The 23,379-nt window shown below is 42.9% G+C and overlaps 1 protein-coding gene across 5 annotated transcripts in view; it reads right to left on the reverse strand.

Moving 5' to 3' along the window:
- DNAH10 (dynein axonemal heavy chain 10) overlaps positions 1–23,379 on the reverse strand; it is a 146,180-nt gene that overhangs the window by 95,905 nt on the left and 26,896 nt on the right. For 3 of the 5 annotated variants that reach the window (XM_068562398.1, XM_068562397.1, XM_068562396.1), the window contains exons 1-10: positions 18,996–19,159; positions 17,326–17,502; positions 16,385–16,510; positions 15,312–15,484; positions 14,562–14,713; positions 8,334–8,498; positions 7,505–7,712; positions 4,890–5,046; positions 1,334–1,810; positions 1,077–1,235 (exon numbers count right to left, since the gene is read on the reverse strand). In XM_068562398.1, coding sequence (XP_068418499.1) covers positions 1,077–1,235; positions 1,334–1,810; positions 4,890–5,046; positions 7,505–7,712; positions 8,334–8,498; positions 14,562–14,713; positions 15,312–15,484; positions 16,385–16,510; positions 17,326–17,502; positions 18,996–19,091 — 1,890 coding nt within the window. In that variant the 5' untranslated portion in view covers positions 19,092–19,159. Of the gene's footprint in view, positions 1–1,076; positions 1,236–1,333; positions 1,811–4,347; positions 4,384–4,889; positions 5,047–7,504; positions 7,713–8,333; positions 8,499–14,561; positions 14,714–15,311; positions 15,485–16,384; positions 16,511–17,325; positions 17,503–18,995; positions 19,167–21,720; positions 21,916–23,379 lie in introns of those variants that run through there. The other 2 variants (XM_068562400.1, XM_068562399.1) reach the window with 2 other exon arrangements.

Genomic DNA, 23,379 nt, shown 5'->3' on the forward strand with positions numbered 1-23,379 from the left:
AGAAATAATCTCTAAGTTGTCATTATTCTAAATAACCATGCTTTACATTTAAATTTTATTACTTAAAGTCATAAACAATTGGCTTTATTGTATATTTGAGAAGTCTTTCTGAAAAGGGCCTTAGAATTCAACCCAACCATAAAAAGCTTAAGAAAAGAGTTCACTTAAAATAAAATAAAAACAACTATTAAAGAAATTTTGTGCACATCCTTTTGGGTGTATTGGGAAACAAATTAATATGCAAGTCATTTTTGGTGGGTCTATATACTACAAATTTTCTATGCAGTAAACCTGGTTTATATATAAATTGTAAATTTATCCAACTAATTTATTGAAATAATTCCAATGAATTGGAACTGCTAGGACTAAGGCTATCCAAAACTTATAGTTTGAGTTCAAACTAGATTTCCCCTACTATTAATATATAGATGGGACCTCATCAATCTTGTCCCGCAGTGTTTATGTGGGTCTGTTTCCTAAAACTGTATAAATGTTAGATTTTTAATCTTTGGTAATACGATATTACAAACAAATTGCTTTTCTTCTGTTATTGTTCAGCTCAGTCATCTTCATAGATGCTTAATCCTTACTAGTCACTTGTGTTATTTCATTTTCTTCCGTTTTTTTTTTTTCCATTTCCCTTGGTATATCAATGTCTTTGTCACTGGTTTGTAAGAACTCATTTATGACTAAGGATGTTAACCATTTGTCATGCAATGCAAATGAAATACCACATTTTACTGCCATCAATTTAATATGGTATTTTATATTTTGGTTGTGTATTAAAATATAATCATGTTGTGTTTTTAAAAAATAAAATAAAATAGGAACCTCCCTGGCAGTCCAGTGGTGAGGACTACGCGCTTCCACTGCAGGGGGCACAGGTTCGATCCCTGGTCAGGGAACTAAGATCCCACATGTCACACAGTGCAGCCAAAAAAATTAAAATATAAATAAATAAATAAATAAATAAATAAATAAATAAATAAATAAATAAATAAAAAGAAACAAAAACACACAAAGGAAGGAAGGAAGAGAGGGAGGGAGGGAGGGAGAAAAGGAAAGAGTTCACTTACAAACAGACTGTACATCGCCATGGTGCGGTACCTCTCCTGGACATCCCGGTATCTTAGTTCCATCGCTAAAGATTTACTTCTAATTTCTGCGATTGTTGCAAGGACAAACTTGAGATCTTCAAGGGTACTGGGGCTCTTCTTCAGGTTTTTGGTCAGGAACTATAAAAGAGAGTTCAAAGGGACACTAAATAAGCATGGGGGAAAAAATACAGCACCGAATGAAGCCCTGATGACCATGAAACCCGGGGCCCCACTACCTCTATCTCTTCCTGCAGATTATGGAGCTCCTCTCTGGCTGACTCATTGAGGAGCTTCCCAAGTGAAACCACCCAGGACTTGGCGTTCTCCTGCACGGTGTTCGCCAGGGGTCCAAGCTGAAGGCGGATGCAGTGCTCATCCTTGACCAAGGGGTGATGCATCACTTCAGAGGCGATCCTGGAATAGAACTGCAACTTCTCGTCATAGGCAACACAAGGGGGCTTCTTGGCAGCAAACTTCTCCATCACAATGGCTTTGTCCAGTTTCCAGAGCGGTCGGTACCGCTTCCATTTCTGCAGGTACTTCATAAGATTGATCAGAATCCTGTGGAGGTTTTGGGGGATCATAACGGCCTGCTCAATTATCTGAGGGTTCTGAGAAATATCACTGTAAAAGCTGATTATAACAAGTTCTTCTTCCTCTCCCTTCTGAGGGGGGCATTCTATGCAGCTGCCATTCATCCAGCGAACAAAATTCTGGCAAAATAGGAATTGGGGGGGAAAAAAGACAGTCCTTTAGTATCTATTTTGCTTCCTATGGACATATCATGTTCAGTAATAAGTCTTGCTAGTAAGGGATATCACTTTATTATTGATAAGCTGTGCTAGGTTGCAAAAAATCACCACAATCCTTTGTTCCTCCCATCAAGAGATTCTGTCTGTTGACAAAATGGTCTATCGGGAGTACCTATTTTCCTGCTCTGGGCTAGCCTATGACTTGACCAACAGATAGGGGAAGTGGCATTATGCAAGGTCCAAGCCTGGGGCTCAAGTAGCCCAGCAGCTTCTACTCTCATGCTCTTGAAACCTTGCAGCCACCAGATGCACGAGCTTCAGCTAGCCTACGAGATGATGGAGACCCAGGAGAACCAGGGCCCCCCAGCCAACAGCCAGCCAATCATCAGACATGTGCTTGAGCACAGCCAAGTTCAGATGTATAAAACAACATTAGTCTCCAGTGTCCCAGAACAAATCTGTCATTGGACGTCTCCCTGCTGTATAGTCAAGAGCCCCTCTTCTTTCAAGCAAACCATGGGTGGTTATACATAACATCTCTGAACCATAGTCTGGCCACCTGTAGAATGGGAATAACAACAATTACTAATTCTACAGCTCACTGTAATACTAATACCCAAGCTGATAGCTAACGTTTATTTAGAGCTAATTGCCAAGTACTGTGTTAAGTGCTCTACATGTTATGCCATTTAATTCTCCCAACCCACTCTAGAACATGGATTGTATTATCATTTCCACTTAATAGATGAGGTAATTTGATCCTAGTTTAAAACTTTTGCTCATTGTTTTCAGTCATGAAATATGAATCCTGAAGCTCAAATAGTGCAGTCAAGCCAACTTAAGTCACCTCGCCGTAAGTGTTTATTTGCAGAGATTTTTGTTAATGAAAGGCATTTCCAACACTTTCCAAGAGGACAGGTAAAAATTATTTTCATTTAAAACAAGCGTTGATAAAAGTATAATAAAAATAAATAAAAGAAAGCAGTTATGAAGATAAAATAACAGTCTTCACCACAAAGCCTCAAACCCATCTATGGCGGGGGTGGGAATAAATTGGCATGAAAAACTATGATTAATATCCATAATGTTTCACAAAAGAGTCTTTCCTATTTATCTACCCCTTGGAAATTGTTTTGTTTTCCTGTTCAAAGACTTGGTAATGTAACACCTAAAAGTTAAGAGAATTTATATGACCGAGGTTTAATAAATGACCTATTTGCATAGATTATAAAACACGTGCAATTTATTCATTAATTTCCAAGTACAGTGAAATGAAATTCCCTATTTGTAATATCTACACTTAGTTTTATGCTAAAAAACATGCCTGAGGGCTTCCCTGGTGGTGCAGTGGTTAAGAATCTGCCTGCCAATGCGGGGGACACGGGTTCGAGCCCTGGTCCAGGAATATCCCACATGCCGCGGAGCAACTAAGCCTGTGCACCACAACTACTGAGCCTGTGCTCTATAGCCCACGAGCCACAACTACTGAGCCCACGTGCCACAACTACTGAAGCCCGCGTGCCTAGAGGCCGTGCTCCGCAACAAGAGAAGCCACCGCAATGAGAAGCCCACACACCGCAATGAAGAGTAGCCCCCGCTCACCGCAACTAGAGAAAAGCCCACGCACAGCAACGAAGACCCAATGCAGCCAAAAATAAATAAATAAATTAATTTAAAAAAAATTTTTTTTTTTAAACACCTGAGATATGTTTGACTTTCTGAACAAACCAAGTGAAAAGAAAGATATTAGTGTCTTGAGGGGTTGTGACATCTCTTATCCACAAAGATGGCCCTATTTTCCCAATGTTGGTAAGACGTAAACTTTGGGTTATTTGCCAACCGACACTCATTTGACAAGCACTGACTGAGTGCCAATTATGTGCTAGGAGCTGTGCGAGGTGCTGGGGGTTCCAGAGTGAACAGACACACAAAGTTCATAGTGTCGTGGAACCTGCATTCTAGTGGCATGAGCTAGTCAAAGCATGAACGAGCAAGTAAATAAATAAGAAAAGGTCAGATAGTGATACGGGCTAGGAAGAAGATGGAGTAGGGTGATGTAACAGAGAAGGACCCGAAGGAGCCAGCAAGTCAAGGTCTGGGGGGGCAGAAGGTTCCAGGCAGAGGGAACAGGAGTGCCACCATTTCAAGGAGGAAGTGGTGTTACCTGCTGGAGGTGCATTAGGCTGGGGCACAGTGGGGTGTGTACAGGTAGCAGCTGATCAGAAAGGTAGGCAGGTGCTAGATTGCAGAGGGGCTCATAGACCAGAATGAGGAGTTTGGATTACGTTCTAAATGCAACATGAAGTCATCGGGGGCTTTTATACAGGGATAACATGAAATGATTCATGTTTTTAAAGGATAATCCTGACCACCTGTGGAAACATTACTGCAATAGTCCAGGTGAGGGACGATGAACTTGGGATGGATTGGTAACGTGGCAAAGGAGAGAAGAGGGGAGATCAGAGGCGTGTTTGGGGGAGCGAGTCAACCAGACTTACCGACAGGCTGGATATGGGTGGATGGGAGAAAGGAGGGATCAAGGATGGCTCCCAGGGTTTCGACTCAACCTCTTGGGTGGATGGTGGTGCCGTTGCCTAAAGTAGGGAAAACGGGGGCAGGACCAGGCTGCATGTTGGAAAGCCAAGAATTCCATCTGGGACTCGCCAAGTCTAAGGTTCAAGGGGAGACAGCCAGTAGGCGACTAGAAACATGTGTTGTGCAGTAGAGAATTCTGGGTTGGGGATGGAAAGGCGGCGGGCTTGCCTCCATAGGGTTGGTAATAACGGCCATGGGACCGGTCGTGAGGATGCACAAAGAAGATAAAGAGAGGTGAGAAGGGAGCCGGCATCGAGCCTTGGGACACCCCCAAACTTCAGAGATTTACAGAGGAGGAGCCAGGAAGAGACGAAAACGGTCTGGACAAAGGACACGGTGGAGCCTGTGTTCTTGACCTCCTGGGTCACCTGCTGTCCGCAGCTGGCGGGCCCAGCCCTCTGTGACAAGGGGTCAACCGGGAAACAACACACAGCTCCGTCCCTACCTTGGTCATCTCCACACAATTTCGGACACAGTGGACGCCCATTTTGTCAATCTCGCTTGCGCCGGGGTGCAGGATGATCTCGGGTGCCGTCAAAATGGTTTCCGTTTGGAACAGAGGGACGTTTCCAAGGATTAAAGAATTAAAAGACTGCAAATTCCTAGGAGGGGTTAATAAAACAGACTCAGTACTCAGCAGCGTGAAAGATATCCGACAGCGGGTGAAAACAGCTCGAGTCCCAGCCACCACCTGTAAAAAGCCTGCGACAAGGAATAACACATTCTACGGCTGTAATGGACGGTGTGGGGGGAGTTTCATTATATACCCTTTTTATGGCCCAAATTTTACAAATAGTTCATTTCTACTTTGGGGAAGTTAGAATACCTATTAGTTGGAAGATACTTAGTAATGGGAACTCCAAAAGCTGTTTGACTCTGGTTCAGGAAAAATGAACACTCATGTCCCCCCTCCGCCTGGCCCACCAGACTCTGTCCTTTCCAGGATTAAATCAGGGACAACACAGGGGTGGACACTTCATTAGCCTGCAAACCGGTCTTCCTCTTCCCCGCACCCCCACCCCAATTCAGTAATCCCTACAGCCAGAGAGAGTGTATAAAACATGTAACTCTTCTCTCTCTGAGGATAAATGCAAGCTCCTGCCAGGCTCTTCATGATCCGGGCCCTGCCTGCTCAGCTTCCTCTCCTACCCGCTCCCTTCACTCTCTTTATTCCTTCCTTCTGTTCCTCCCACGTGGCCTCCAGGTCTTTACACTGGCCTTTGTCTTCCCCCAGAAAGCTCCTCCCCTTCCAGCTTGCTCCTTATCTTCAGGGCTCGGCTAAAACGTGGCCTCTCCGTGGCCTTTCTTTTTTTTTTTAATTTATTTATTATATTTTATTTTTGGCTGTGTTGGGTCTTCATTTCTGTGCAAGGGCTTTCTCCAGTTGCGGCAAGCGGGGGCCACTCTTCATCGCGGTGCGCGGGCCTCTCGCTGTCGCGGCCTCTCCCGTTGCGGAGCACAGGCTCCAGACGCGCAGGCTCAGTAGTTGTGACTCACGGGCCTAGTCGCTCCGCGGCATGTGGGATCCTCCCAGACCAGGGCTCGAACCCGTGTCCCCTGCATTGGCAGGCAGATTCTTAACCACTGCGCCACCAGGGAAGCCCTCCGTGGCCTTTCTTGACCAACCAATCACAACAGCCCTTCCAGTCTCTCCCCGGAACATTATTCTGCTTTATTTCTTTCACAGAGAATATTTATTTCCTTGAGTCTTGCATCTCTCTCCTATGAGGACGGAGAAGCTCCAGAAAAATAGGGGCTTTATCTGGTCCAGTCCAGGCTCTAATAAACCTTGGAATGAATGAATGAGTGAATAGATGGATTGATGGGTAAATGGATGAATGGATCAAGGGAAAACATAGTGTATTAGAAAGAGAAAACTCAGGAGGTAGCCCTATATGAGGGGCTGCTTTTTTTTTTTTTTTTGGCCGTGCCAGGCGGCTTGTGGGATCTTAGTTCCCCAGCCAGGAATCGAACCCCGGGCCCTTGGCAGTGAAAGCACGGAGTCCTAACCACTCGACCGCCCGGGAATTCCTAAGTGGCTGCTTTAAGAGTCAAAGCTAGAAGCAACATTAAAAAGCAAATGAAATATGTAGAACACAGATTTATTTAAAGGATCAATGAAGTGAAGTTTGTCAAACTACATCCAGGGGACTTCCCTGGTGGTGCAACAGTTAAGAATCCACCTGCCAATGTAGGGGACACGGGTTCGAGCCCTGGTCAGGGAGGATCCCACATGCCGCAGAGCAACTAAGCCCGTGCGCCACAACTACTGAAGCCCGTGCGCCTAGAGCCCGTGCTCTGCAACAAGAGAAGCCCCCGCAATGAGAAGCCCGCACACCGCAGTGAAGAGTAGTCCCCGCCTACCGCAACTAGAGAAAGCCCACGCGCAGCAACGAAGACCCAACACAGCCAAAAATAAAAAAATAAAATAAATAAATTTTTTAAAAGTTATTTGTTAATTTAATAGTTGTTTTATCATTCATTTCTATGATTACTCACAAGGATCAATTTCTAAATTTTTTGATAGTTGTAATTCATTTTTGCGAAAAATCTCATTGTGTCTCTTGTAGTGTAGTCATTTTTCTCATTATATTACAAAAGTATTTCCATAAGTTAATACATAAAAGCACATTTGCTGTAAATTCTTTTCCAATTCTATCCTTTTATTTTGTGAAAAAACATTTAAAATTTTTGCATCCAACGTCTGTCCATCTCTTCTCTTATGATTTCTTCCTTTTCTTCCAGAATAGAAAATTCTCCCTATCAGAGGTCTGATATATATATCACATACAGTTCTCTTTTTTCAAATATGGTTTTAAATTTTATCTGTAACTTTCACATTTAATAAATATTGAGTGTCAACTGAAAAAAAAAAAGAACATGAGCCAAAATAGGAAGTCAGCCTTCCGTCTTATGAGTGCCCTTTGGCCAGAAAGCAGACTTACTGTCCAGCTGATTTTTGTTCTGTACCTTGTGGCTCCTCTTTAACTATTCATATGTGTAAGATATTTTTATCTATGCACACTGTCTTTAAAACATGCAATATGAACATTAACTTACTTCAGGATGAGCTTTGTCAAGACCTCGTAAATTCTATTTTCCCAGTATTCGTAGTAGGAGGCTAGCTTGGGGGCCTTGCCCGTGTTGGTCTGGATAACCAGCCCCTCAACTTTGGTCAGTAGAGGCCCAATGGCAAGATACCACCTGACCATGTGGTCCACATCTTTGGCCCTTTCTCGTTCAATGTGCTCAAAGAATTCCTTCATGCCTGCAGTAGAAGACAACTGTTACAGCTCTTCACAAACACGGGAAGGGACATTACTCAAGAAGCAACCCAAACGTTAGCTGTATATCTTGCAAATACGAAAGCAGCCTCCAATCTTGACCAAAAGCAGAAAATAAATCAACACCACCCGAAGCAAGACACATCCAAAGCAAAAAATACATGACAACGTGGGAGTGAACGCCACTTGTGCATGCTTTGCCTTTGGGCAATCCTGCTTGTCTTGAATTGCTTGTTAACTAATCCTGAATTCCTTGTTGACTAGTCCAAGACAGCTTAAAATACCCCGTTTGAACAAGTAAATGTGAGCCCATGAAACACAGTTCACCGTACTGTTACAAAGTTATTGACAAAAGTACTATCGATTTTCATAGACTTAGGAATTTGTAAAACTATGTAAGCAATACATAAAACACGGCGAAAGGTAAGAACTACCCATGATCTTTTCAAGTAAATGCCTGAGATCATGAGGCATGGTTTTATTCCATTTGTGGAATAAACTGTGTGTGTGTGTGTGTGTGTGTGTGTGTGTGCGCGCGCGCACAATCGTGCCCAAGAGGTTTGTCCATTCCCTCCATAATCAAAGAAACAAGAAGTCAGATCTACCTGGGAGTTCTTCCTCACTTTTAGGTGCTGGATACTTAAAGAGATTTATGGATTCTATTAAGGTAAGTCTGGAAGAAATGTCATCTGCATTCTTATGAATCTGGTGGACGAGGGACTCAAATGTCCCAATGGCCTGTTTGCACCGAGTTATGTAGTCAGCAATACCTTCGGGGAAAAAGAGAAAGAACAAAAGAAAGATAGCTGGCTTTCAACCCTTCCTTTCCATACCCCTCCCGCCAACATCCCTTCACAGGAAGGATCCCGCTCCTTCCACGCCCTTGGGTCTTTGAGGTGACAAAGATCCACGTGGTCCCTGGGGACCGGAACCAGGCGCCGGTGCTCAGGGTCAACCAAACGATACATTTCTCCTGTTTGCTTTTTAGCATCATCGTACCTGAAGCACGGTGGGGAGAAAGAGGAGGCACAACCCTCTTGCCTTCTCGTTGCCATGGCAACACAAACCCACCACTACATGCAACCCTGCCTACAGTCAGGCAACCCTCTGGCCTGTTGCTTAGAAAAGTAAACAGCAAGAATGTGAATAGGAAACCTGAGTTAATAAGCACTTATGATCAGTTGGGCGATGGCCTAAGCATGAGATGTTGATTACATGATCGAATCCGTACAACAGCCCTATGAATCAGGTACTAAGATTATGCCCATTTTAGAGATGAGGGAACGGAGCCTCCGAGAAGTTGAGTCACATGGGTAGAAGCTGGACTTTTAATCCGGAGGTTTCACGCTGGAACCCACAGTCCAAACACACATGTTCTCTGTACAAAGGAGAAGGGAGGAAGGGGAGAAAAGGAAACGACAACGAAAAAAGGGGAGAAGATTTGGAGCAAGGGAAGGGAAAAATAATAACATAAATGCCTTGTTTATTCTTAAAAGTAAAGGAAGAAGAAGTATGTACTTTTCCTTATTACTCCTGCTAAATGCGACTAAGAACCCTGCACATTAGCCATAAAACAAATATAAGACTCTGAAATGGGGAGAGATAGCCAACCAGTGGGGACCCCAGGATCTGAGGAATGATGTGGTGATGAGGGCCCTGGGGTCTTTTTCCTGGGATCTATATCCCAGACCTGGAGCTGAAAGAGCCGGCGACCCATAAGTGCCCATGGGAACAGACACACATGCACCAAAAAAAAGCCTCAAGAAAACCCTGTTTTCTCTGACCAAGGGACCAGGATAAGGGACACCCTAGCAAGACAAAATTTTAGACAATAACTGCTCTGCTCCAGCCAAACACCACAGATAAAACTGTGACCCTGCCAGAAGGCCCAGGTGGAGGGGGCCTAGACTTCCACCCTCAGAATGTTGTAATGAGGTGCCCCCAACCCCTGTCCCCTTACGCCTGCCGTGGTGGCATCAGAGGCGGCCATGGAGGTAGATGGGACTTTCACCTCCACAGTCCAGCAACCAGCGCTGCCCCCTGCCACCCCAGAGTGTCAGTGGAGACTGCAGGGGGGCTGGGAACCCCACCCCTCCCAGCAGTTATGTGGCGCTTCCCCTTGACTGTCAGTGAAGGCTGACTAGGGAACCTGGATTTCTACTTCCACCTGACAGTAACAAAGGGGAAACCAAGGTATTCTCAGAAGGGAAACTAGGCGATTACGTCACCAGCAGACCTATGCTAAAAGGATGGCCATAGGAAGTTTTGTAAACAGAAAGGACCCAGTAAGAGAAAGACCCTGGGAACATCAGGGAGGAAGAACGAGCACAGTAGGTAAAAATATAGGAAAATACAATAGTTTTTTCCTTCTTTTCTTGAGCTTCCTAACTTAGGTTTGACGGTTGCAGCAAAAATTGTAACACTGTCTGTTGTGGTCCAAAATGTATATAGAAGAAATATTTAAGACAATTATATCATAAGTGGGAGAGGGTAAGGGGAGTTAAGGTTTCTATACTTTACTCAAACTGGAAAAATTCTATAGATTTCTATACTTCACTCAAACCAGTAAACTGTAATGTTATGTATATGTAACCTAGAGCAACCACTAAAAAAATGCTATAAGAACGCTATAGATAAATCAAAATGGAATTATAGAAAATGTTCCAGTGGCCCATGGAAAGGCAAGTAAAAGAAAAACAGAGAAACAAAAAGAACAAGCAGAAAACAAAAAAATTGACAGACTTGAGCCCTAACAAATCAATAATTACATGAAATGTAAATGGTCTAAATGCACCAAGACAGAGTAGGTTAAAAACATGACCCAACTATATGCTGTCTACAAGAAACTCATTCCAAATACAATTCTATCGGCAAGTTGAAAGTAAAGGATGGAAAAACATATACTGTGCAAACATTAATCAAAGGAAAACCAGAATGGATATATTAATATTAGGTAAAGTAGACTTTAGAACAAAGAAAATTATCAGAGAGAGTTGAATATTATATAATGATTAAAGGGTTTAATTCATAAGAAGACATAGCAATCCTAAACTTGCACGCATCAAAACAACAGAATTGTAAAATACGCAAAGTAAAAAATGATAGACCTGAAACAAGAAATAGGTAAATCCATGATTATAATTGGACACGTCAACATTCCTCTCTCAGTAACTGACAGAACAACTAGACAGAAAATCAACAAGGATATAGAAAAACTCAACAACATCATGAACCAACAACGTTAATCAACATTTCTAGAACATTCTACTCAGCAAAGTAGCATACATATTCTTTTCAAGTGGCCACAGAACATAAAACAAGATAGACTCTTTCCTGAGCTGTAAAACAAACCTCAACAAATTTAAAAGAATTGAAATTATACTGAGTATGTTCTCCAACCACAGTGGACTCAAATTACAAAACAATGACAGAAAGATAACAGGGGAAATCTCCAAACACTTCGAAACTAAACAACACACTTTTAAATAATCCATGAGTCATGGAGGAAGTCTCAAGGGAAATTTTTCAAATACACTTAATTGAATAAAAATTAAAATACAACTATCAGAATCTGTGGGACACAGCTAAAGCAGTGCTGACAGGGAAATTAATAGCACCAAACGCATACATTAGAAAAGAGGAAAGATTTCAAATCAATGATCTAAGTTCCCACGTCAAGAACCTTGAAAAAGAAGGGTAAAATAAATCCAAAGCAAACAGAAGGAAATAATAAAGATAAGCAGAAATCAGTAAAATTAAACACAGAAAAACAACAGATAAAATCAATGAAACAAAGAGCTTCAGTAAAACTGACTAATCTCTAGCAGGACTGAAAAGAAAAAAAGAGAAGACACAAATTAACCATATCCAGAATTAAATAGGAGGGACCACTAAAGATGTACAGTCTTTAAAAAGATAGTAAGGGAACAAGAAGAACAAATCTGCACAATAAATCTGACAACTTAGATGAAATGCACCACTTCTTTGAAAAGCACAAGCTGCACAACTCACCCAATAGGAAATAATCACTTGAATAGTCCTATAACTATTAAGGAAACTGAATCTGTAATTTTAAAACAAACAAAAAAAGAACAACAAAGAAAAGAAATCACTACTACACAAAAACCTGCACATGAACATTTTTAGCAGCTTTATTCATAATTGCCAAAATGTGGAAGCAACCAAGATGTCCTTCAACAGGTGAACAGATAAACTACAGTACATCCACACAATGGAACATTATTTGGTAATAAAAAGAAATGCACAATTATATGGAGGAACCTTAAAATTTATTGCTAAGTGAAAGAAGCCAATCTGAAAAGGCTGCACACTATATGATTCTAATTATATGACATTCTGGAAAAGGCAAAACTATAGGGACAATAAAAAGATCAGTGGTTACCAGCCTACCCAATTTCAAGACTTACTATGTAGCCACAATAATTAAGGCTTCAAGGTTCTGTGATACTGGCAGAGGGACAGACACATAGATCAATGGAACAGAATAGAGAATCCAGAAATAGACCCATACAAATATGCTCAACTAGTTTTTGACAAAGGTGTAAAAGTGATTTAATGGAAAAAGTTAGCCTTTCTAACAAACAATGCTACAACAATTGGAAAAACAAATGAACTGCAACTTAAGTCTCTCACTTCGTACAAAAAAGAAAAAAAAATCAAGATTGATCACAGTCTTAACTGTAAAACATAAAATTATAAAATATTTAGAAAAAATAGAAAAATTTTGGGATCTAGGGCTATGCAAAGAGTCCCTAGACTTGACACCAAAATCATGATCCATAAAAGGAAAAATTGATAAATTGGACTTCATCAAAATAGCTCTGCAAAAGATGCTATTAGGAGAATGAAAAGACAAGCTACAGAGTGGGAGAAAGTATTTCCAAACCACATATCCAATAAAGGACTAGTATCTACAATATATAAAGAACTCGCAAAGCTCAACAGTAAAAAAGCAAGTGATATAATTAGAAAATGGGCAAAAGAACAAAAAAAGACATTACACCAAAGAGGATATATAAAGGCAAACAAACACATCATTAGGCATTACAGAAAAATGCAAATCAAAACCACAATGAGCTATCATTACACAGCTATCAGATGGCTAAATTTTAAAAAATAGTGACAATACCAAAGGCTGGCCAAGATCTAGAGATCGTGAAATGTATATTGCTGGTGAGAACGTAAAATGGTACAGCCACTCTGGACAACACTATGACATTTAAAAAAAAAGACTAAACAAACAACTAGTGAATACAACAAAAAAGAATCAGACTCACAGATATAGAGAACAACCTAGTAGTTACCAGAGGGATAGGGAAATGGGGAGGGGCAATATAGGTAGGGGATTAAGAGGTACCAACTATTATGTATAAAATAAGCTACAAGGATATATTCTACAACACAGGGAATACAGCCAATATTTTATAATAACTATAAATGGAGTATAACATTTAAAAATTGTGAATCACTATACTGTACACTATACTGTATATATAACTTATATAACATTGTACATCAACTATTCTTCACTTTTTTTAATTAAAAAAAAAAGAAGACTAAACACACAAGTACCATACAACCCTGGGCATTTATCCCAGAGAAATGAAGACTCATGTTCACATAAAACCCTGTACACAAGTGATTCTATAGCACAAATGTATATTCATAATAGTCAAACCTGGAAACAACCTATATATTCTCTAGGATATCTAGGTGAATGGTGAAACAAACATTGATACCAGACTGCTTTTTATTCACTGATAAAAAGGAACAAACTGTTGAAACAGGCAAGAACTTGGAAAAATCTCCAGAGAATTGTGCTGGGTGAGAAAAGCCAACACCAAAAGGGTCATATGATATTTTATGTAACACTCTTAAAATGACAAAATTATAGAAACAGAAAACAGATTAGTGGCTGCCAGCGGTTCAGTAGAGGATGGGGGTAGGAGGGAAGTGGGTGTGACTTTAAAAGGGCGACATGAGGAATCACTGTGGTGTGGAAATGTTCTGTGTCTTGACTATATCGATGTAAAGATCTGGGCTGTGGTTTGCACTACAGTTTTGCAGAAGTTGCCACTGGGGGAAAACCAAGCAAAGGTTACCCAGGATCTGTCTGTATTAATTCTTGCAACTGCGTGTGACTCTGTAATTATCTGGAAATTAAAATTTCAGTTTTAGGGCTTCCCTGGTGGTGCAGTGGTTAAGAATCCACCTGCCAATGCAAGGGACACGGGTTCGAGCGCTGGCCCAGGAAGATCCCACATGCCGCGGAGCAACTAAGCCCGTGCGCCACAACTGCTGAGCCTGCGCCCTAGAGCTAGCAAACCACAACTACTGAGCCCACGTGCCACAACTACTGAAGCCCGGGCGCCTAGAGCCCATGCTCCGCAACAAGAGAAGCCACCGCAATGAGAAGCCCGCACACCGCAGCAAAGAGTAGCCCCTGCTCGCCGCAACTAGAGAATGCCTGCGTGCAGCAACGAAGACCCAACACAGCCAAAAATAAATAAATTTATTAAAAAAAAAAATTTTTCAGTTTTAGGGGAAAGAAGTATAAGTCACTTTATTTTTGGAGGAGAAGGCTTTGGGTCAGTCGAATGTCAAAACGGCACCCCGTCCACCTCACCTTCACCCCCAACTAAAGCCTTGAGATGGATTCCATGTTCCACAAAGTGTACTTTACTGACGCTGAAAAAGTATTTGTTAACCACATCTACATACATAGAAAAATTATAATTCAACTAAGACAATCTAAAAGAATGATTTTTTACATCCCAAAGTCTAAAAGGCAATAGAAAGATGAATTATATTACCTAGTGAGTTCCAGTTTAACCTCTTATATCCAGACCTAAACACTCTTACTAATTCCTGGGAATGGTCGTCAAGGAGGAGAGCCTCTGCCTCATTTAACGTTCCAATGAGCATGTGATAATGATCTAACATACGTTGTATCCCATCCGTGTACCTGCACATTACAGGAAAGTCACTGACGTGAGAAAAATACAATGGAGCTCATAAAAAGATTAATAACCTTACAGATAGGACACAAAAGACCATTAACCAGACTAAAAATTTTAAAGAATGCCACTCTTCCCACTAACTTTCTTTTTTGGAAAATGCTGGTTACTTTTTATTTAAAAATGTTACTTACAGGGAACTCTACTCAATGCTCTGTAATGACCTACACGGGAAAAGAATCTAAAGAAGAGTGGATATATGTATATATGGAACTGATTCACTTTGCTGTACACCTGAAACTAACACAACATTGTAAATCAACTATACCCCAGTAAAAATTAATTTAAAAAATGAAAAAGTGAAAATGTTATTTAGGTTAACATGAAATAGATTTATCGTTGTTATTTTTAGATGAATGAATAAACACATATTTTAAACATTTCTTAGTTTTTATTTCTCATGTGGCAAATATTGGCAGTTATAAAATCCACAAAAATGAAAGCTTTGGCATGGGTAGGGGGCGCGTTTTCAATAATTTTGAAGAGTGCAAAGGGGTCCCAAGACAAAAAATGTTTACTGTTGATTTAAGAGAAGAATCATTTTACCTAAGAAATTTGTCTTCCTGGAGGGCAACATTCCTTGCTAATTCGGGGACAGGGAACCCCAGCTGTTCCAAGTACTTTGCTTCGTTAATAATCTCCCTGAGAGCAGGTGAAAAGTTGATTGCAAAACCAGCCCCCCTGTCAGAGTTCGGGGTGTCATCACCAGCAGCAGAAGTCTGTGGGAGAGACGGTGTTTTTATAAAACATCGTTGGAAGGGCGGTCCAAGAAGCAATTAGATCAACACAACCCAAGTTAAACGTGAATTTGGAAAAGATCAATGGAGGGTCCTTGCTGCCCTGACAGACTGGGGAGCTGGCCGGAACTAGCTAGAATTCATATTTTGTTTGGTGAACAGAGTTTTTAAAGAATTCGATTTAGTCGCCCACGTTCGAAAATTGGGCAACTGAATGTAAAAATCCAGAAATCTGGTTTCCCTTGAAAAATTGGAAAAGCTGATGATAAATGGCAAAGAACAGACAGAAGTTGGGTAGCAGCGGCCCCTTTGGAATAGGACACGAGCTGTCCAGTTCCTGACAGGCCCTACCTGGCCTCTTCACTCCTTTTAGTACCGAAGACCGAAAACCGCCAGGCCCAGGTCTTCCCTTGAACCTCCTAGCTAGTGTTTATTTACTGAGCAATTGCTACGTGCCGGACCCTGTGCTAAAGATGCGGATGAATCATGGGAAGTGACATTTTTCTGTAGGTTAAAAATGATCAACGGTCAGCTGTTTCATATACGTACGGTTCAGCTAATACTTTGCATGTTTCTGATCGTCTAATCCAACTCATTTTACAAACTGGGTCACTGGAGCTCAGAGTTAAGCCACTTGCCCAAGGAGTCAGGAGGGCTGCCTAACCCCAGCGTGTTCCCTGACGGTGACATTCTGCTTCCTCCATCTACTCCCTTTCTGCCTCTCTTCTTCTCCCGGGTCAACCTCTGCCCTTCTGTGCCTTTGATTTTGGAAATACCTCTCAACTTCATGAGAGTCAACACATCACATCTCAAGGAAATGGTAGCCACCATCACCTTACTTGGCCACCCCGGAATCTAGGACGTGGATCTGGAAAGACACACCTTAGTGAGCAGACTCTTCTTCATGAGAGTTGGCAGGACCTGTTCTGTCGTCTCTTTCCACTGCTCATACTTTTTATCTTCGTAGTCTTTCATTGTCCTACCCACTTCCAGATATTTTTGCTTTACCTACCAAAGAAGTCAGGCAATGGTCATTTTGTCCTTGAAAATAACATTTTTTTCCTCTCTTTTTTAAAAAAAAAAATTATCAGTTAACACATTTTGCAAAAGGAAGCAGGCAGATTTGCACAAACGTTGGAGGGTTTGTCTGCCATGGTAGGGCTTGAAATCTAGGCTGATTAACTGGGCTCACAAACCTCAGCCTGTGGGTTTGGTGCAGCCCAGAAGCTAAGAATGAAGGAACTCAAAAAGAACAACAGTGCTTCCTGACACGTGACAACCATGCGAAATTCAAATTTCAGCGTCCACAGTGATGTCTTATTGGAACACAGTCACACCTGTTCATTTATGTGGTATCAATGGTCACCTTCTTGCTACAAAGGCAGAGTTGAGTAGTTGCAGCAGGGGCCATCCGACCCTCAAATGCCTAGAATACTTACTCTCTGGACCGTTAAAGAAAAGGTTTCCCACCCCCTGTGATATAACAGACAAAAATGCATGGGTGGGGGAGGGAGAGTATTATCAGAAAGTTGCTGGTCACCCTCTGGAGAGGCTGAAGATCAAGGTCAGGGGGAAGTCATGTGACTGCCACCTGGAAGATGTCACAGGTAGGTCTGGAGATGTGGTCCCCAGGGACCGCAGAAAAGACCTTCTAAATTGCAGACATGGATTTGAAATTGAGCTGCTTCTCACGCAGGCAACTCTGCGTAGCCCACTCCATGCCGGCAGCTGCCTGGACTGAAGGATCAGCGCCCAGGGAGGCTGCCCATCTAGAATTGAACCGTGAAATACAAAAGGGGACATTCCCAGCAGAAGCAACATACTTCTCTTCCTCCATCACTGTCCAAGATCCCCTCTACTTCTTGAAATCTGAGGATGGTATGCTTAATCCGGAAGAACAGGGACCGTTCCCAGTAGATTGCACCTGCTACGGGCGGGTGATTCTTATACAGCGGTGGGTTGTCAAGGTTCTGAACAAAGATTTTGTTAACGATGTCAATCTGCAAAGCAGTCAAACGTATTCCGTAAGTGATAAGCATCAGTCTGTGAGCCAAGAAAAGATTTAACTTGAGATTTGTATCTTTAAAGAAATGAACATGGAACGTCAAGAACTAGTCTAAGGTACAGAATAGGGCTTTTACTACTTATTATTTACTACGTTTTCCTATACTCTGTAGGAATTTTTTTGTTTGGTTTAAAACATGCAATGATCCAAACTGCATTATACTTACAGACTGTGTACGATCATTTGACCAACCTATTGGAAATTCTGAAATCTGTTCTAGACATGATTGGTGGCCAGGCCTGAATTGTGTGTGTGTTTGTGTGTGTGTGTGTGTGTGTGTGTGTGTGCGCACGTGCCACTGAGGTTTTATAATTATTTATCATGTAATATTTTTTAAATTGTGGTACAACATGCATGACATAAAATTTACCATCCTAACCATTTCTCAGTGTACAGTTCAGTGGAATTAACTACATTCATGCTGTGGTGCATCCATCTCCACAACTTCTTTCATCTTGTAAAACTGAAACTCTGGGTACACATTAAACACAGTAACTCCCCACTTCTCCCTCCCTCAGCCTCTTAGGAACAACCTTTCTACTTTCTGTCTCTATGACTTTGCTCTAGGTACCTCATATAAGTAGAATCATAGAGTATTTGTCTTTTTATGACTGGCTTATTTCAATGAACACAAAGCCCTCAAAGTTCATCCATGTTGTAGCATATGGCAGAATTTCCTTCCTTTTTAAAGCTGGATAATATTCCATTGTATGGATAGACCACATTTTGTTTATCCATTCATCTATCAATGGACCCGTGGGTGATTTCCAGCTTTTTTGCCGTTGTGAATAGTGCTGCTACGAACAGCGATATTCAAGTACCTCTTCGAGACTCTGCTTTCAATTCTTTTGGGTATATACACAAAATGGGATTGCTGGATCATATGGTCTGGGTTTGCATTTTAAAATAAGTATTTCACACTCTTATGTGAGTAATTAAGTGTCCGACGCAAAACAATACCTGCCCCATTCATGGTCCTGATCCATTCCTGACAAAGAGGAATTAGGTAGCAGATGGAGCTAAGGTTGCCAGTCAGCTGACCTTAAAATAAGGAGACTATCCTGGATTATCTGGGTGGGTCCAATGTATAACAAGGGTCCTTACAACAGGAATGTGTATGTGAACACACCCTTGACCTTCACACATGGGTAGCTATGACTACTACACTGTTGTTACTGTGATTATTACTATGACTAACTCACTCAGGGTCCATCACAATGTGAGGCATACAATATTGTACTTCATAAATTCTTACTGAATTTCTCCACTAAATAAACAAACCCACTTCGTTTTGGTTATACGACAGGCTTCTTTGGGAAAATTACAGTTTCTCTGAATTTAGATGAGAAAGACAACGGTGTGATCCAATTGTTTACATTTTGCCAAGTGTATTTTTACTGCTACAGCAGCCATAGATTTTTCAGTTACCTCTTTACAGTACTGTGCAAGAATATCATTAAATTTCATCATCATTTGTCGATTAATGGCCTCCCGTGAACGAATATGCTTAAATTTTAAAAGCATGTCAAATGCTGCTTCAGCTGATCGAAGTGTCTTAAAAGATTCGTCAATAAAATTTTTTGCTTCTTTCTCAATAACCTGCCAAAAAAAAAAAAAAAAGCCCAGAAAAAACCCTTACGACCCTGTAATTACCCCGCAAAAATAACAAAATGGCAAGAAAGGAGCAAAAAACCAAATCAGTGCCTTGAGAAGGATTTCCATTGTGCTTTGGTGGAAGCTGAGATCCAGTTAAAAATGGCAGACTGGGGACTTCCCTGGTGGTCCAGTGGGTGAGACTCTGTGCTCCCAATGCAGGCGGCCCAGGTTCGATCCCTGGTCGGGGAACTGGATCCCGCACGCATGCCACAGCCAGGAGTTTGCATGCCACAACTAAGGGTTCACAGGCCACAACTAAGAAGCATGCATGCCGCAACTAAGAAGTCCGCATGTCGCAGTGAAGATCCCCCATGCTGCAACTAAGACCCAGCGTAACCTAAATAAATAAATATTAAAAGAAAAAAATGGCAGACCGGCTGCATTGGTTTTCTGCTCTCTCTCCTCCACTAGTTCAAAATGATAGAAAAGGAAAACTTTAAAGTATTAACTCATATAGACAAAGAAACGGGAGAGGAGATAGTTCAGGAATTTTTGGAAGGAGAGTAACTAACTTTATAGAAGGCAGGGAATCACTACCTAACGCTGGCAATGGGTGGGGGAGGCGGGGGGCACCTGTTTGTCCCATGGAAACCTCTGCGAGGCTGAGCATTCGAGGGCACCAGGCATCAGGCACCAGGAAGGGGAGGGGCAAACAGAGGATCCCTTCTCCACCCCACACAGCCAGGCCACTCAGTACACATACTCTATATCTCCATCCCCAGGCCACTCTATGCAGAGTGGAAGGTTAATTCTAGAAAAATTAAATCAGAGTGACATCAGACTTCTAATAACACTGGAAACTAGAAACCAATAAAGAACATCTTCAAATTTCTGAAGAAAAGTTATTTTCTACCTTGAACTCCATACCTACTATTTCAGAATTCACACATGCAAGACTCAGAAAAAATGCATGTCCCATGAAACCTTTCTCAGGAAGCTACTAAAAAATGTGCTCCACCAAAACAAAGGAGCAAACAAGGAAAGAGGAAGCTGTGAACTCTAGAAAGTAGGATCCAACACAGATGAGAGAAGATAGGAAGTCCTAGGGCAACTGCTTCACAACAGGTCTAAGGAGCAAATAATCTAGACTGGAGCAGGAAGACAGCAAGCTCTGGAAGAAAGGTCTCTGGAAAAATAATAGCACTGATATGTCTCAGCAGATGGAACTCACTGTCGATAGGTGTGTGAAAAAGATGTTAGGGCAGTTGGAAAGATTAATAGTGTATATGTAACTAACCAAGCAAATGCAAATAAAAGCAATGATTAACTCCAGGAAAAATGAAGGGTTGGACAAGAAAGGTTGTATGGTGGGACTTCCCTAGTGGCGCAGTGGTTAAGAATCCACCTGCCAATGCAGGGGACATGGGTTTGATCCCTGGTCCGGGAAGATCCCACATGCCACGGAGCAACTAAGCCCGTGTGCCACAACTACTGAAGCCCATGCACTTGGGCCCGTGCTCCACAACAAGCGAAGCCACTGCAGTGAGAAGCCTGCGTACCACAACGAAGAGGAGCCCCCGCTCGCCGCAGCGAGAGAAAGCCCGCGTGCAGCAACGAAGACTCAAAAATAAAATAAAATTAAATAAATAAAATAAAAATAAATTTTAAAATATAAATAAATAAATAAATAAATAAAAAAGCTGCCTGTCAGGGCTGACTGTGCTGTTTCTGCACGTAGCCCCCTCCTCCGTCTATAAAAGCTCTTGCCCACTGACCCTCAGTCGGGGGGAGTCAACCTTTGGACAGGAGTCCGCCCCCACCCCTGGTTGCCAGCAGCCAAAATAAAGCAAACTTTCCTTTCCACCAACCTTGCCTCTCTATTGGCTTTTGAGCAGTGAGCAGGGGATCCCACTTTCAGTTACAGTATGAAAGATGCTCTGGGGTTATCGAAACACTTACTTAAAACATAAAACGGGGACGCTCCTGGCGGTGAGGCTGAAAGGTGGGCGTGGTGGGCCATCCTGCCCAGGCCGCAGGCAGTGAGGTCGTATTCTCTCTGACCGGCCCCGACTCGCCCACACCTAGGGCCACAAGCTCTTATACCACCTCCCCACCTCCTCTCCTTCCCTAGCTCAGACCCACCTACGCTGCAGCCAGAAAAACCCTCTTCGGTATAAGTCTGATGACATCACTGCCTTGGTGAACAACCTTCAATGGCTCCCTACTGCTTACTAAATTAAGTCCCATTCTTCACCCCGGCCGCTCTACATCCTCTCCAGTTCCAACCCACCTTGGTAGCCATTCTAGGGTGTCTAGCTCGCTTCAAACTTACTCCTCCTGGGGAGTAGGGGTGGGGACAGAGGACACTGAGAAATGTTCGCTGTTACCTTATGCTCTTCTGCATTGTTTCCATTTTTCACCAAAAAGCAGGTATCCCTTTTTATGATTTAAAAAAAAAAACCAAAAACCCTAAACATAACTAAATAACCCAACAGATTTAACATGGAGAAAACATGGTATCCACTTCCAAGATCGAATCGAAGGATGTGTTACTTGCCAGGACTTCGATCTTGAAGTCGTCCATCACGTATTTCCAGTACTGGGAGCACCTGATGCTGAAGGGGTCAAAGGTCAGGCTTTCCATCGGGGTGACCAGGCTGTCCACCCGGCACAGCACATCGTCGATGCGCTTGGGATCCCCAGTCACTGCTTTTAGCTCCGAACCAAATATGTTGTAGAATTCCTCCAGGACCTGTCCGATCAAACAAAACACGAGGAGGTGACCACTTGGTTTCCTCACGATTGCTCTAACGACCAACAGGTTGCATATCTAGGTTTACCTGTGGGCAAGAATCTGGTCACACAGGTAACCTCCTCCCTTTGGAGCACCACAGCCTAATCCCTTTGGTACTATGCCCACTGCACGAAGGACCCGTTCCAGATGCCCTGACACAGCTTACAAAGTCTGCATGCTCAGGCCCCTACCTACTCCTTCCATGTGCTCCCATACTGCTCTCCCCCTGCCACCTCGCAGCCACCCCAGGCCTCTTTCAGTCCCACGTTCCTTTCTGTCTCAGGGCCTTTGCACCTGCAGTGTGAAATGCCAGGTAGCTACTACTCTTTATTAAATATGCCTTCATCAAGTCCGACCCTTTAGAACAGGCCAGGCCCCTGTGCACACTTCCACAGCCCCCTCTAGTCTTCTTTCCTAGCACTCACCTCAGCTGTAGCTATGCATCTGTGCGATTATTGTCTACCATGTGTCTCTTCTACTGGACTGTAAGCTCCATGAGCCATAGACTATGTACAGACGGGACTTGCTTCACAGGTGTGGGACCCGGGCAGGTGCACAGGGCCCCAGGCTCCAGAGGGTCCCATGCTGGGTTTAAGGCTCTGCTATTACCATCTTGAAATTCTCAATCATTTTATCTCTGAACTTGTGTTTTGTAAATGAAGTCTCGGGGGACAATCGGGCACACGTGTGAGCAGAGGCGATAAGCGAAATCTGCGTGTGTGCTGTTCACAACACCCCACTGACACGCAGCGTGTGAGGTCCCATGAGCAGAGAATCCCGGTGGAGCCACGATGCACGAGAGCTCAGGGAGACTCAGCGCCAGTACCGGTCAGCGTGCGGCAGCTACGGTGAGTAAAGGAGGACACCAACAGCTCAGAGAGGCCACCTTCTCCTTGCAGAACAGAGCTCGCTTCCAACACAGAAAAACAGGCTAAGAAACATACCCGGCCAAGGAACCCTACCTACCATATTGCTTCTCACCCCTGTACTTCACCGTATCGGCCAACTACTCACGCTGAAAATGACGACACAGAAGGAATGATGGAGATAGGAAAACCCACAACTCCTTTTCCTCTCAGCCTTCCTTCCCCATCAGTGAGCTGAAGCAGGGAACGCTGGTAGAACTGCACACATCAAGAAGTGAAATGAAACCAGCCGAGTTAGTCATGTGAAGCGTTTACATCTGCACTTAAGAGCTGCGAAATAGGGACTTCCCTGGTGGCGCAGTGGTTAAGAATCCGCCCGCCAGTGGGTTCGAGCCCTGGTCCGGGAAGATCCCACATGCCGCGGAGCAACTAAGCCCGTGCGCCACAACTACTGAGCCTGCGCTCTAGAGCCCTCGAGCCACAACTACTGAAGCCCGCGTGCCTGGAGCCCGTGCTCCGCAACAAGAGAAGCCACCGCAATGAGGAGCCCATGCAC

The sequence above is a fragment of the Eschrichtius robustus genome, chromosome 14 (genome assembly GCF_028021215.1).
Source record: "Eschrichtius robustus isolate mEscRob2 chromosome 14, mEscRob2.pri, whole genome shotgun sequence".
Taxonomy (NCBI): Eukaryota; Metazoa; Chordata; class Mammalia; order Artiodactyla; family Eschrichtiidae; genus Eschrichtius; species Eschrichtius robustus.